Source organism: Podarcis liolepis (genome assembly GCF_965112155.1).
Source record: "Podarcis liolepis genome assembly, chromosome: 18".
Lineage (NCBI taxonomy): Eukaryota > Metazoa > Chordata > Lepidosauria > Squamata > Lacertidae > Podarcis > Podarcis liolepis.
The window spans coordinates 8,588,815-8,603,905 of NC_139572.1; the positions used below are offsets into that span (position 1 = coordinate 8,588,815).

The window sequence follows — 15,091 nt, forward strand, 5'->3', positions numbered from 1 at the left end:
TACACCGTCATGTGAAAGACAACAATCCCATGACTGCAATCACGGAGCAGGAATTCTAACATTCCCTCTGCAAGGAGCTGCTCTTTCTTGAAACACACTGTTGTGACATCACAAGCCCTTTTGACATCATCCAACGCAGCCCTTGCAGGGATTCTAGACATCGGAGGGAACAGTCTCCGGAGCTCCTTCCGGGCCACCCATGTCGGTGGTGAAGTCTATCGAGCTGGTGATTCCGAAGGATGTGTACGTAGCCGGCTCGGTGGTGGAAGGGCAACTGGTTCTCAGCCTCCACAGCACCCTGGTGGACCCCCTGGTGAAAGTCGAGCTGATCGGAAGGGGCTACCTTGAGTGGATCGAAGAGACCGACGTCGAGAAGGACTACAGCCAGCCCGGGACCTGCGTCAACAAGGCAGATTACGTCCACAAGACAAAAACTTTCAAGATAGAGCGTGAGGAAAGAGGGTTGTCTGTTGCTGCTTAAACCTTTTATTTGTGCACAAAAAATGGGGAGACAGATCTTAATAGTAAAAAAAAAAGTTGAGACCATACTGTTTACAATTAAAATGCTGGCTATTCTTACGTCAGTTACAGGTTTAAAGGTTACAGATAGGTAGCCGTGTTGGTCTGCCATAGTCAAAATAAAAAAAAATTCCTTCCAGTAGCACCTTAAAGACCAACTAAGTTAGTTCTTGGTATGAGCTTTCGTGTGCATGCACACTTCTTCAGATACACTGAAACAGAAGTTGCCAGGTCCTTCTATATAGTGAGAAGGTGGGGAGGGGTATTACTCAGAAGGGTGGTGGGAATGGGAGATTGGCAGGTAGCTGAGATGAGCCTGTTGACGACTCTTAACGACTGCAATAGGTCTTACAGGAAAAGGCTAGGGGTGAGAAGGTGAAAAATGGCTTAGTCATGTATAATGAGATAAGAATCCAATGTCTTTGTTCAGACCAGGTCTCTCCATGGTTTTAAGTTTGGTAATGAGTTGCAATTCAGCAGCTTCTCTTTCCAGTCTATTTCTGAAATTCCTTTGTAGTAAAACAGCTACTTTGAGATCTTGTATAGAATGTCCTGGGAGATTGAAGTGTTCTCCTACTGGTTTCTCTGTTTTGTGATTCTTGATGTCAGATTTATGTCCGTTTATTCTTTGGCGTAAGGTTTGGCCTGTTTGTCCAATATAGAGAGCTGAAGGACACTGTTGGCATTTGATGGCATACACAATGTTAGACGATGAGCAATTAAATAGTCCCGAGATGGTATGTGTGATGTTGTTGGGGCCAGTAATGGTGTTTAAAGGGTTCTACAATATTTTATTTGTCTGATGGACACTGTCAATTATGGGTCAGATCTACTATATAATATTCTAGGCAGGGCACCAAACTGCAAGGGTTATATTCATAGAGAACCATATTCTTTTAACATGTAATTGAAAAATGTACATGGCATCCTCTTGCATTCCTGTGAAAATATGATTCTCTATGTCCATCAGACAAATAACATTTTAATTGTAAACAGTATGGTCTCAACTTAAAAAAACCTTTTTATTTAGCAGGAGCAGTAAAGGGATTGGGGGGGGGCAAGGGGTGTGAAAAGAGAGCCAGTGATGGTGTATTGGTTGCACTTAGGAGACCTGTGTTCAAATCAGCCACAACGCCCTGGGCCAGCCACTGCCTCTCAGCCTGACCTACGTCACAGGGTTGTTGTGGGGGGTTAAATGAGGAGGGGGACAGCCACACCATGCCCCCATGAGCTCCTTGGAGGGGAGGGAGGGATATAAACATACACCTCCTTGCAGCCAAGCAAGATGCCAAACGTATTGCTCCGCTTTCCATCTGGGCGGCTTCCAAAAAAATATTAAAATACTGTAATGAAGCCTTATGAGGCTTTGCCCTCGGGTGGGAAAAATATTGCGCCTGGGAAAGGGAATTGGGAGTCAGCAGACACTCAAGGAATAGTTTCAGAGAAAAAGTTTTATTTCTACCACCCATGAACTGGTAGAAGGAGCAAGTGGGATAAGTCACAAAAAGCATGCACGAGTTCACAATCATATATACCCCTTCCAGATCCCTCCCCTTTTCTCCTCCTTCTTCCAGAGTCCTGCCCCATGAGTTCCTCTGAGCATGAACAGAAAGCTGTCTTGGGACTATTGGACTCTTCCAAGGAAAGGGGGGGGGTGAAAGTGGTTCAGCATGTCCAAGAAGTTGCAACTAGAATGAGATAAGATTCAGTTTCTCAGGCCTGCTATGAACAGAGCCTATTCATTAGCCTTTAAAAGTAACATTTTGCCTATGCACAGCATCTTGTGAGAAAAGCAGAGAAGAGCAGAGAAAAGCTGTTTTGGATTTTTAGAAGACAAAAGGAATTCTGGACAGTTTTGGGGCCTGGTTGAATATTGAAGCCTGGGGTGATTTCACAGACAGGATTTGGGTATTCTTTCCCTTCACCATAGCATCATAGAACTGTGAAATAATAATAGAATCAACTGAATAATTCTTAAATTATAACAACACAACAAGATGGAAGAAGTAAAATATTGAGATCACACATGGGTGAAGGGGAGTGGGGGGGTATATGGGAACCTATAATATCATTTATAATATAAAGGGAAGCCTAGAGCAATTAGATATATTTTAATTTAGGTATGTCTATGTAAAAGGCTTATGTTAGAAAATGAATATGGATTTTGAATTTGATGTTTGTAATTATTTTTTTATTTGAAAAAAGAAAAAAAAGATAATAGAATTGCAGAAGTGGAAGGGGCTCGAAGAGTCATCTAGTCCCAAACTGGGTGTTACCCCCCCCCTTGGGCGGGCTGGCATTATCCGGGGGGGGGGTGTTAGTCAACTCAGGTGCAATTGGGGGACGTTGAATAAAATAAGGGGGCAGTGGAAGCATAAAGAAAGAAGAATTTTTTTTAAAAAAGTTTGTACATGTTCCATCTGTTGTATAATGACGCTTACTGATGTAACATGGAGCCAAACATTAATAAATGTTCACCCTACTCTTCAGGATTATTTTTAATGTTATTTAATAATTTTATAATTGTACAACAACACCTTTCTTTACTATGTTGTAGGACACAGGTAGAGATATAAATACATAAAAGAGAACAAAGTTGTTCAGATGCAATAGATTTCCAGGGGGGGGGGTGCTGAACAATTATTATTTTTTCTGAAAAGGGGGCGGTAGGCCAAATCATTTTGGGAACCTCTAAACTATCCTCTAATCACGTGGATGTCGCTGTGGTCTAAACCACAGAGCCTAGAGCTTACCGATCAGAAGGCTGGCGGTTCGCATCCCCGTGACGGGGTGAGCTCCCGTTGCCCGGTCCCTGCTCCTGCCAACTTGGCAGTTTGAAAGCACGTCAAAGTGCAAGTAGATAAATAGGTACCGTTCCGGCGGGAAGGTAAACAGCGTTTCCATGCGCTGCTCTGGTTCGCCAGAAGTGGCTTAGTCATGCTGGCCACATGACCCAGAAGCTGTCTGTGGACAAACGCCAGCTCCCTCGGCCTGTAAGCGAGATGAACACTACAACTCCAGAATCATTTGAGACTGGACCTAACCGTCCAGGTGTCATTTACCTTTACCTTTAATCTAGCCCAACTCCCTGCAAAAGCAACTCAGGAAGCTGCAGTTACAAGTTGCCTGTCTCTGCAGCCACAGCAGGCGCTGTGATTCTCCAGTCCCAGAGGTGCACTCTGCTGTTATCTCAAGACAGATGCCAGCAATTTATTTTTAATTGCAATAAATAAACAAGGCCCAGGTTTGAAAACGAGACTTCCCTCCCCAGATGTGGATTGCAGGACCTGATAATGAACGCAAGAGGGCCTCTGAGCACAGGAAGAGAGCCATTATAGCCGAGGAGTCATCATAACAAGTTCCCTAGTATCTTTCACAAAATGAGCACCTTGGCCTCCAGGCAGAACCAAAATAAGTGTGTAAAAGAAGGTGTGTCTAATTAACTTGATTGCAAGTTAGCTTGATTGCAAGTTAAGAATTAACTTGATTGCAAGTTAATGGGCTACAGTCTCCCATGGGCTAGACAATACTAAGCTAGCTGGACCAGGGGCCTAGCTCTGTCTATTTGTATTTGAACCAGGCTTCTATTCAGAACAATGAGGACTGGAACCTTACTTTAATTTTAGGGGAGAGGCTGTAGCTCAGTGATAGAGCGCAGAAGGATCCGAATATTGCTCTAGCCTAGTCCTCACAGGGGCAATTTCAAGCCAGTGGCTTCCCAGGGTTCACACGTCACAAAGAGCTCCAACCGCAGAAAACGAAGAGAAAGTGAGAAGAATTTCTTTTTGGCCTGCAGGGAACTGGCTGGGTCCGGGTGTCCACCCTTTTGATTTCCACTTCGTCTTGCCTCCCAGGATCCCCTCCACCTTCACTAGCCGGGTTGGACGAATCAGCTACTTCCTCCAAGGCGTCTGCGCAACGAGGGAGCTTATTCTCCGGAAGCAGAAGAAGTACCTGCTGGTTCAAGGGATCTCCGTCTTCAGGCAGGACGTTGTCATATCGGAGGTCAGTCTCTCAGAGCTGCGGGTTCAAAGCTAGTTGCATTGCAGGAGAGATGGACAACATGAGCCCTTGGGGATTCCTTCCAACGCAACCGCTCTATGGGTCTACGACTGAATCCTCCCTTCCCTTCTTCAGCTGGGCCAAATTCCGTTTTTCCGCTATCCACGGACACCACAAATCTTCTAAAATTTCGAAGTCCATTATTATTATTATTATTATTATTATTATTATTATTATTATTATAGTCGTACCTTGGTTTTCGAACAGCTTGCTTCTCAAACATTTTGGCTCCCGAATGCCGCAAACCCGGAAGTGAGTGTTCCTGTTTGCAAACTACCGTATTTTTCCATGTGTAAGACTAGGTCCCCCCCGCCAAAAAAACAGTAAAAAAATTAGGGGGCGTCTTATACATGGGGCGCCATCTCCCTCCATTTTCTTAAATATGATTCCCCCGAAATAGGGGGCGTCTTATACATGGGGGTGTCCTATAGACGGAGAAATACGGTATTTTTTTTGGAAGCTGAACATCCGAAGGGGCTTCCTCAGCTTCTGATTGGCTGCAGGAGCTTCCTGCAGCCAATCAGAAGCCACGCTTTGGTTTACGAACATTTTGGAAGTCAAACGGACTTCCGGAACTGATTCTGTTCGACTTCCAAGGTACGACTGTATTATTATTATTATTATTATTATTATTATTATTATTATTATTATTACTACTACTACTACTACTACAGTGGCACCTTGGTTTATGAACTTACCGGTAATCCGTTCCGGAAGTCCGTTCTTAAACCAAAGCGTTCTTAAACCAAGGTGTGCTTTCACATAGCAGCAGGGGACTCAGTTTACCAATGGAACACACTCAACAGGAAGCAGAACATGTTCTGCTTCCAAGGCAAAGTTCACAAACCAAAACACCTACTTCCAGGTTTGTAGCGTTCTTAATCCAAGTTGTTCATAAACTAAGCTGTTCTTAAACCAAGGTGCCACTGTATTATTGTTTCATATCCTACCTTTTCTCCAAGGAATTTAAGGTGGCATGCAGAGTTGTCCAGATCCCCATCATTTTATCTTCACAGCAACCTTGTATAATAGGTTATACTGAGAGTGACCACTGACCAGGCCAAAGTCACCCTATGAGTGAAGACTCAACCCTGGTCTTTCCCAGGTCCTAGTGTGACACACTAACCACTACAGAACACTGCTGAAGTTTTAATGTTGTATTTGATATGAATAAGTTTCATTTATGCTCTGTAGTGGACCTACATTTTGGGGGGATAGCTCCAGAAGCGACTTTTGTCCGCCTCGCTTTAGAAAAAATGGGTCTAGTAGACCCAATTTGAGTCACACGACTCAAATGGATATTTGGTATGTATTTCAACAATCTCAAAGAACCATCGTGCAAGGTTTGGTTAAAACCAGCACAGTTTTGAAAGGTTCAGCCTGCCATTTGATTCAAAAGGGTGCCCAGGGATATCCCAACATGAGCTAAAATCTCATTGATCTCAGGAACCATCATGCAGAATGTGGTTACGGTATCTCAGGAGGTGCTCAAAATGCGTAACAAACATGAGATAGATTAGATCACGTTTCTTTAACCTCGGCCCTCCAGATGTTTTGAGACTACAATTCCCATCATCCCTGACCGCTGGTCCTGCTAGCTAGGGATCATGGGAATTGTAGGCCAAAAACATCTGGAGGGCCGGGGTTGAGGAAGCCTGGGTTAGATGGATGATGGGTGATTTGGCCGCGGCCTGCTTCAGTGACAAGGAAATTCTTCTGTTTCTTACATTCACCCGGTGTTTGCATCCCCTTTTCTCCCGCTGCCCGATGGCTTTGAAGTTCCCCTTGGTGGTGGAAGTCGAGAAGGCCCTCCTGTACAACTGCTGCTTCAAGAGCTCCCCCATCACCTTGCGCCTCTCCCTTGGCAAAAACATCTACGGGCCAGGAGATGACATCACTTTCACAACGGAGATCACCAACCGGACAGGGAAGTCCATCAAGAAAGTGGTCTTTGCCCTGCACACCGTGGTCCTCTACAAGGCCTTCAACCTCCGGGCCGAGAAGCGCACTTTGGAGCAGCGGGAGGAGATGATGAGGCTGGAGTCTCACATCGGGAAAGGGTCCCCCTGCGAGGCCACCAAGATCAACAGCACCCTCTCCCTGCCCAAAGTCATGTCCGTCAGCAGCTCATGGAAGTCCGACGACATCATGGATGTCGGGTACGAGTTGACGGCCACCGTCCACTTCCCCTGGTGCATGAGCACCTTGGTGGCAAAAATCCCCATCATTATCCGGAATGAAATCGCAGATGTTCAGGAATAATCCAGAGAGTGTTAGGGCGAAGGATCATGGCTCCAGCACTCCAGAGACTCCTTTTACCAAGAGATGTTCATAGTTTTTGGAACCACCCAGGTGAATTAAAGTTTATGTTTACGTTTTCATGACCCTTTCTGGTTCTGTTCTTGGCTTCTAAGAAAATGACACATTGGGGACGCGGGTGGCGCTGTGGGTTAAACCACAGAGCCTAGGACTTGCCAATCAGAAGGTTGGTGGTTCAAATCCCCGCGATGGGGTGAGCTCCCGTTGCTCTGTCCCTGCTCCTGCCAACCTCGCAGTTCGAAAGCACGTCAAAGTGCAAGTAGATAAATAGGTACCACTCCGGTGGGAAGGTAAACGGCGTTTCTGTGCACTGCTCTGGTTCGCCAGAAGCAGCTTAGTCCTGCTGGCCACATGACCCGGAAGCTGTACGCCGGCTCCCTCGGCCAATAAAGCGAGATGAGTGCCGCAACCCCAGGGTTGGCCATGGTTGGACCTAATGGCCAGGGGTCCCTTTACCTTTTACACACACACATATATATGTATATAGTGAGATTTATGTCTGTTTGTTTTGGGGGAGCATCAGCTGCCTCAGGAGCCTCTTTGAGGTCCAAAAGTCAGGGTAGAAAGAAATCATTTTTCAAGCATAAGAACATAAGAGGAGCCTTCTGGATCAGCCTAATGATCAGACTGTCTCTCCATAGTGGTGCATGCTCTGGTTGCTTGCCACTTGGACTACTGCAATGCGCTCTACGTGGGGCTACCTTTGAAGGTGACCCGGAAACTACAACCAATCCAAAATGCGGCAGCTAGACTGTTGACTGAGGGCGGCCGCCGAGACCATATAACACCGGTCCTGAAAGACCTACATTGGCTCCCAGTACATTTCCGAGCACAATTCAAAGTGTTGGTGCTGACCTTGAAAGCCCTAAATGGCCTCGGTCCAGTATACCTGAAGGAGCGTCTCCACTCCCATCGTTCAGCCTGGACACAAGTTCAGCACTGAGGGCCTTCTGGCGGTTCCCTCATTGCAAGGTTACAGGGAGCCAGGCAGAAGGCCTTCTTGGTGGTGGCACCCACCCTGTGGAACGCCTTCCTACCAGATGTCAAGGAAATAAACAACTGTCTGACTTTTAGAAGACATCTGAAGGTAGCCCCATTTAGGGAAGTTTTTAATGTTTGATGTTTTATCGTGTTTAATATTGGGAGCCACAAAGAGTGGCTGGGGAAACCCAGCCAGATGGGCAGGGTATAAATTTATTATTATTATTATTATTATTATTATTATTATTATTATTTATTAATGGCCCACCTAGTCCATCATCCTGTTCTCACAGTGGCCAACCAGATGTTCCAATTGGAAGCACACAAGCAGAATCCAAACTTGTGATTCCCAGAAACAGGAATTCAGGACATTACTTCCTCTGATGGTGGAAAGAGAATGTGGTGATTGTGGCCAGCAGCAATTGACAGGCGTATCTGCCAAGAATGTGTCCAAACCTTTTTAATGCCATCCAAGTTGGTGGCCATCCTTATCCATCCTTTTGATGCTCCACCCCATATCTGGCCATCCTCGAAGCATGAATTATAACTGCACCTCCCTTCCACCCACACTCGTAAGAAATCAGTTGTTTACTTTTTCAGCACCCTGCATAAAACCTTTTTTGTTTCGTTTAGGCAAGCTTATCCAGATGTGAAAATAAAAAAAAATTCCTTCCAGTAGCACCTTAAAGACCAACTAAGTTAGTTCTTGGTATGAGCTTTCGTGTGCATGCACACTTCTTCAGATACACTGAAACAGAAGTTGCCAGATCCTTCTATATAGTGAGAAGTTGGGGAGGGGTATTACTCAGAAGGGTGGTGGTTTTTCACCTCTTCACCCCTTGCCTTTTCCTGTAAGACCTATTGCAGTTGTTAAGAGTCGTCAACAGGCTCATCTCAGCTATCTGCCAATCTCCCATTCCCACCACCCTTCTGAGTAATACCCCTCCCCACCTTCTCACTATATAGAAGGATCTGGCAACTTCTGTTTCAGTGTATCTGAAGAAGTGTGCATGCACACGAAAGCTCATACCAAGAACTAACTTAGTTGGTCTTTAAGGTGCTACTGGAAGGAATTGTTTTATTTTGACTATGGCAGACCAACACGGCTACCTATCTGTAACATTATCCAGATGTGCTTTATCTCTTTTTTAGCTGCTTTTGACGTTAAATGATCTTTTAAATGATTTTAAGTACCTGTTTTTCAGCTGGATTCTTATCAATGATTTTAACATTTTGCTTTATATTTTTCTAAACAGCTTAGAGGTTTTGTTTGTTTGTTCACAATCATGCAGTATTTTGTTAAATAAAAGGTGATCATTGTAACAGAGGAGATTTTCTCACCACTGACAACAGGGTTCTGAGGTTGATCGTTGGTGACCCCCCCCCCACCTCAAATCAAGGGCTGCAAACACACCATAAAGAGGGGATGCGGGTGGCGCTGTGGTCTAAACCCCTGAGCCTCTTGGGCTTGCCGATCAGAAGGTCAGCGGTTCGAATCCCCGCAACGGGGTGAGCTCCTGTTGCTCTGTCCCAACCTAGCAGTTTGAAAGCACACCAGCACAAGTAGATAAACAGGTACCGCTGTGGCACGAAGGTAAACAGTATTTCTGTGCACTCTGGTTTCCGTCACGGGGTCCCGTTGCACCAGAAGCGGTTTAGTCCTGCTGGCCACATGACCCGGAAAGCTGTCTGTGGACAAACGCCAGCTCCCTTGGCCTGAAAGCAAGATGAGCGCCGCAACCCCATAGTCGCCTTTGACTGGACTTAACCGTCCAGGGGTCCTTTACCTTTTTTTTTTACAGTAAGGCATACCTCTGACACATAAACAGATCCCTGGAAGCTGTTATTTGCCCCTCAGAGAACTATGGTTCCCAGACCTTTAACACACAGGAATCAGGGGGGCTGTGTGCTTTCAACTCTCCCTTCACTTTCATCTGCAGCTGCCCATCTATGTTGGAGCTTTGGATGAATCTCAGCTTTCAGAAGTGGGGTTTGCATGAGTTGACCGATCAGGGACTGCTCAATTCCCTGCCTCTACCTGTCTGTCTGTCTGTCCGCCTCTCTCTCTCTCTCTCACACACACACCTGAAGATGAGAGGTCTCATCTTCTGAGGGAACAGAGGAGCAAGCACAGCCGCCTTCCTTTTTTCTCTAGCCCTGTTAGTTCGAATAGAACAAGAAATAATAATAATAATAAATTTTATTTATATCCCGCCCTCCCCAGCCGAAGCCGGGCTCAGGGCGGCTAACAAATCATTTTCTTTTCAATGAAGATGATGGATTTTTCGGAGCTAGCCGACCTGACCGGAAGAGTCCGCGACCAGAAGGAGGAGGAGTACCAAGACGAATGGAAGAAATTAAAAATTATTTAGTCAAATATGTTAAGATACAGTGGTACCTCTGGTTAAGTACTTAATTCGTTCCGGAGGTCCGTTCTTAACCTGAAACTGTTCTTAGCCTGAAGCACCACTTTAGCTAATGGGGCCTCCCGCTGCTGCCGCACCACCGGAGCACGATTTCTGTTCTCATCCTGAAGCAAAGTTCTTAACCCGAGGTAATATTTCTGGGTTAGCGGAGTCTGTAACCTGAAGCGTATGTAACCTGAAGCATATGTAACCCGAGATACCACTGTAACTTAAATAGAATTACCGGTACTTGCGAGTATCAGATTGGCCTAGGATTTAAATATGTGATGTTGTAGAACACTATGGATAAAAGTCAAAATGAAAAGAAAGAAAGATGTTAATGGACCAAGTAAATTTATGTGAAAGTAGTTTTGGAAAACTGCCACAATGATTTATATGGAAACTCAGCCAGGGGGATTAGAGGAAGTCACCCAACAATAACAAAAGTGGATTTTTTTTTACAGTTTGGATATATGTTGTTTGCTTGTTTTTCGATGTTTTCTTTTTTTGTTTGTGGATATGTTTGTTATAAATTTGGAAAACTAATAAAAAAAGAAAATAAATCATTTTCTATTCAGGCTGGCTATTTCCTGCAACAAACAACATTATGATTTCCTCACCGGCAAGCCTTCCTCTCTGCCTGTGTTTGCAACAGGTAAAGTCTACTCTCTAAAACCGAGTTACAGATAGGTAGCCGTGTTGGTCTGCCATAGTCAAAATAAAAAAATTCCTTCCAGTAGCACCTTAAAGACCAACTAAGTTAGTTCTTGGTATGAGCTTTCGTGTGCATGCACACTTCTTCAGATACCTATCTGAAGAATATCTGAAGAATGAAGTGGTATCTGAAGAAGTGTGCATGCACACGAAAGCTCATACCAAGAACTAACTTAGTTGGTCTTTAAGGTGCTACTGGAAGGAATTTTTTTATTTTCTCTAAAACCGAGATTGCCTAGCCCTAACCGAAAGGGCTTCCATAGGTAATTGACCCGGATTATCCCATTTATACACCCTTGTTTGGGGAGCGGGGACTCCTCCTACTGGACGGTTCTGGGATCTGTCCCCTCTCACCTAGTTTCAAAGTCCAGGCAACCACTGCAAGGAGCAAAGCGCACTGGAAGTTTTGCAAGGCGGTTCTGCGATTCGTACAGATGTTGCAATGCCCCACCCCCAGTTGTTGCTCCTGGGAAGCTGTGGGGAACTCCCTGGCTGAGCGCCTCCCCTTCCACCCATCACATGCCTCTGGCAATTAGCTATATTAGAAGATTTCAGGCGCGTCAGCTGGGCACAGGACTCTTCCGGGGCCAAGAGGAAGAATCATAAAGAGCAGGTAAGGCTGGTGGGGTATTGTGCTGGGACAGGGGCAGCTTAATGGAACTCACTGGGAGACCTTGGGGACCAGTCTCTGTCTCTCAGCATAACCTACCTTTCAGGGTTGTTGGGAGGAAAAAATGGAGAGGGGGAGAACCTCTTCCTTCCATGGGAATCTGGGATAGAAACTGTAACAGCAACCCAAAAAATAATATGGTGAGATGTAATTGTGCTAAATAGGTACATAGAAATGGGACGACATTTCAGTGGCGTCCGAGAGAACCAGGAGGGTTAGCCTAAGCTTGGAAGAACTTTTTGTGCCTATTTAACAATGGGAAAAAACCGGATTCTGTCCCAAAGAGGCACTTTGCAAATTGGTGTTGTGGGTCTGTATCTGAGATCTTTGAAATGTCTAGCAACGCCCTTAATGGGGGTTGTGTTTTACCAGGCATGCGGGGGTGTGGGGTGTGCAAACTAGAGCAGTCCCCGATACTACACAAGCATCCTTCGATCTTTGTATCGTCACTCATGTCTCAGGAACATCCAGTTTAAGACTACAGTACTGCAACTCAGCCTAGAGAAAATGGAAGCCAGTTGCAGGATTCCCCTGCTAGGTTGATGTAACTGGAATATAATATCATTCTGGTTTCCACTGGGGTGACTAGCTCCCACCATTGGTCTCTGAGCCCAATTCAAAGGGTTGGTTGGGTTTTGAACTTTTAAAACCATAAATTAGTCCAGAAATCAGGAAGACCCTCTCTCTCTTTCTTATGCCTAATTCCTTAGATCAGGGGAAATAATAGGACCACTGTATTCTGCCTTGGTCAGACCCCACCTGGAGTCCTGTGTCCCGTTCTGGGCAGCTCAGTTTGAGAAGGATATCGACAAACTGGTCTTGAATCGAGCTTTATAGGGAACGCTTGAGGGAGCTGGGGATGTTTAAATTGGAGAAGAGAAGACTTGAGGAGTGGTAGGCTCGCCACCATAAAATATCTGAAGGGCTGTCATAAAATCAAGTTTGGGCAGGACTCAAACTAATGGATTCAAATGACCATAAAGGAGATTCCATGTAAACATTAGAATGGACCACCTGACAGTAAGAGCAGTTTGACGAGTGGAACTGACAACCTCAGAAGATGGTTGCGGGTTTTTAAGCAGAGATTGGATGGCTATCTGTCAGGGATTCTTCAGCTGTGATTCCTGCATTTCAGGGGGTTGGACTAGATGACCCTGAGGGTCATCTTCCCACTATCTGATGTTTGCTGAGTGTCGTATGTGGGTTGAGGGTCTTTCAAGTGGTGGCATGGGACCCTTGGAATGAACTACCAGATCAGTTCATTGAAGTTCACAGAGTTAGGTCAGGAATCTCTGAACTACACCCGAAAGTGGTTTCCATAATTGCCTGGTGAACTCAGCACGTATTAAATTCATTTTAGGGCAGAACTTTGAAGGATTTCCAGTTCAAATTCATTCTTTCACATTTCTGGCTCTTTACACTCTTTCGAACCTTGAACCTTAAAGGTCAGAACTGCTGCTTGGACGTTTCATGAGTCCTGTGTGAAATCCATACTTTGGCACAGCAGCGTAGAACATTCTGAATGGCTTGCACCCTTTTCTTGCTACAGCCAGGATGGAGAACCTGCAGCCCTCCAGATGTTACTGGACTCCAACTCCCATCAGCCCCAGTCAGAATAGCCAGTGACCAGGGCTGATAGGAACCGAAGACTTAAGAACATCTGGAGGACCACAGGTTCAGGTTCTCTGTCCCTGATCCACACCTCAGGACTTGAATACAGGTGTGGTGAGCCTTTGTCCCTCCAGATGTTGTTGAACTACAATTCCCATCAGCCCTGGCAAGCATGGCCAATGATCAAGGATGATGGGATTTGTAGCATCTGGAGGGACAAAGGTTCCCCCTACAACTTAGCACAGTGTTTCTTAAACTTGGGTCTCCAGCCGTTGTTGGACTACATCAGCCCAGCTAGCAAGACCAGTGGTCAGGGATGATGGGAGTTGCAGTCCAACAACAGCTGGAGACCTAAGTTTGAGAAACACTGTTTAGTACAGTGGTACCTCAGGTTACATACACTTCAGGTTACAGACTCCGTTAACCCAGAAATAGTGCTTCTGGTTAAGAACTTTGCTTCAGGATGAGAACAGAAATCGTGCTCTGGCGGTGCGGCGGCAGCAGGAGGCCCCATTAGCTAAAGTGGTGCTTCAGGTTAAGAACAGTTTCAGGTTAAGAACAGACCTCCGGAACGAATTAAGTACTTAACCCGAGGTACCACTGTATAAGACTTTGGTAGCCTGAGCTTGTTCTATAAGAAATTTGCCTGTTTTTAAGGTGCCCACAAGACTATTGTTTTCACAGCATGGTTTAGACTTTGCTCTTTTGGGAAATGGGCTGCTAGTTAACCTGAGGACCGGTGTGGCGAACCTTTGCTCCTCCAGACGCTGCTGAACTTCCATCATCCTGGCACGCATTGGACAATGACCAGGGATGATGATGAGTTGTTGTTGCAGAGCTACACATGGAGGGACAAATGTCCTCCACCCCTGCTCTCCCTAATAGTAGGGCTGGCCAGAATGGAGATATGCCTGTAAGCTTTCGTATGCATCAGGGATGGGGAAAGAGTGGCCCTCCTGTTGTTGTTGGACTCCAACTCCCATCAGCCCCAGCAAGCATGACCAACGGCCAAGGAGGATGGGAGATGTGGTTGAGCAACAGCTGGAGGTCCAAAGGTCTATCTCAAGCGTTCCTGTTCGTTGTGTCTTATTTCTGGTGGCTGAGCCGCCTTGCGGGTCCCAGAGAATGACAAGGCAAGGGGACAGATCCTTTACATGGCGGGTATGGAAGGCACATTCTGGAAGGACGCCCTGGACCTAATTATTGCCCCGCCGCAAAGAAGCGTGGGTGCCTTTCAGATCCTTGCAGCCGACTCATTCCATCAGAAGCTATCATTACCTTCCTATCCCGCAAGGGACTGATGCAAGGTGCGCCACAGGTTGTTAGCAGCCAATTGTGTAATGAGGAACAGGCTGCTTTACTCGTAAGTGGGCGGGTAGGTGGATTTGGGCTCGAGGTCCAATGAAGGGAGGGGTGTCCACTAATTCCACAAGCCTGTTGACCATCCTTGAATCCTTTCCGGCTCCTCCGCCGAATGCAAGACCTTGCCCTTTGCTGAAACCTAGGCATGGGCAACCTTTGACAATATTCTTGGGGCCACCTGCAAAAATGGACAGAGCAATTAATGTAAATGTTTCAGGAGTCTACTTTCTACACACAGACACACACACACAACTCCCTATCCTCGCATCTAGACAAGCAAGGAGCATGAGGATGCACACACACATTTCGGCAGGCTTGGGGAACCCCAAGGAGCGCAAATAATATTTAGGGGAGGCACGAAGCCTTGGTGGGGCAGCCCCCAAAACAGACCAGTGAGGACTGAGCATTCTCAGCTGCCATGGGATGGTGGCTGACTGGTGGGGGTGGG

General features: G+C 45.9%; 2 protein-coding genes across 4 annotated transcripts in view; both read left to right on the plus strand.

The window, feature by feature from the left end:
* Positions 1–15,091, plus strand: part of LOC310697329 (perilipin-3-like) — a 181,528-nt gene that overhangs the window by 147,858 nt on the left and 18,579 nt on the right. Inside the window, exon 1 of one of the 2 annotated variants that reach the window (XM_083483877.1) lies at positions 11,516–11,613. The exons of the other annotated variant lie outside the window; for it this stretch is intronic. The gene's annotated coding sequence lies outside the window, so the exon portion shown is untranslated. Of the gene's footprint in view, positions 1–11,515; positions 11,614–15,091 lie in introns of those variants that run through there. 2 annotated transcript variants of the gene reach the window in all.
* ARRDC5 (arrestin domain containing 5) lies at positions 136–6,965 on the plus strand. Of its 2 annotated transcripts, none has more exons than XM_083484129.1 (3): positions 136–462; positions 4,374–4,524; positions 6,361–6,965. In XM_083484129.1, the coding sequence occupies exons 1-3, from the start codon at positions 200–202 to the stop codon at positions 6,841–6,843; spliced, it is 897 nt and encodes a 298-aa protein (XP_083340255.1). In that variant the 5' UTR covers positions 136–199; the 3' UTR covers positions 6,844–6,965. The 2 variants fall into 2 exon arrangements, with proteins under 2 accessions (XP_083340255.1, XP_083340254.1); XM_083484128.1 differs by having other exon boundaries at positions 137–449; positions 4,316–4,524.

Bases quoted from the DNA above. Each gene is read 5' to 3' on its own strand.
- ARRDC5 (XM_083484128.1), top strand. From the start codon at position 200: ATGTCGGTGGTGAAGTCTATCGAGCTGGTGATTCCGAAGGATGTGTAC. The intron at 450-4,315 runs GTGAGGAAAGAG...TTTGGCCTGCAG, and splicing joins AAAAACTTTCAAGATAGAGC to GGAACTGGCTGGGTCCGGGT. The intron at 4,525-6,360 runs GTCAGTCTCTCA...ATGGCTTTGAAG, and splicing joins AGGACGTTGTCATATCGGAG to TTCCCCTTGGTGGTGGAAGT.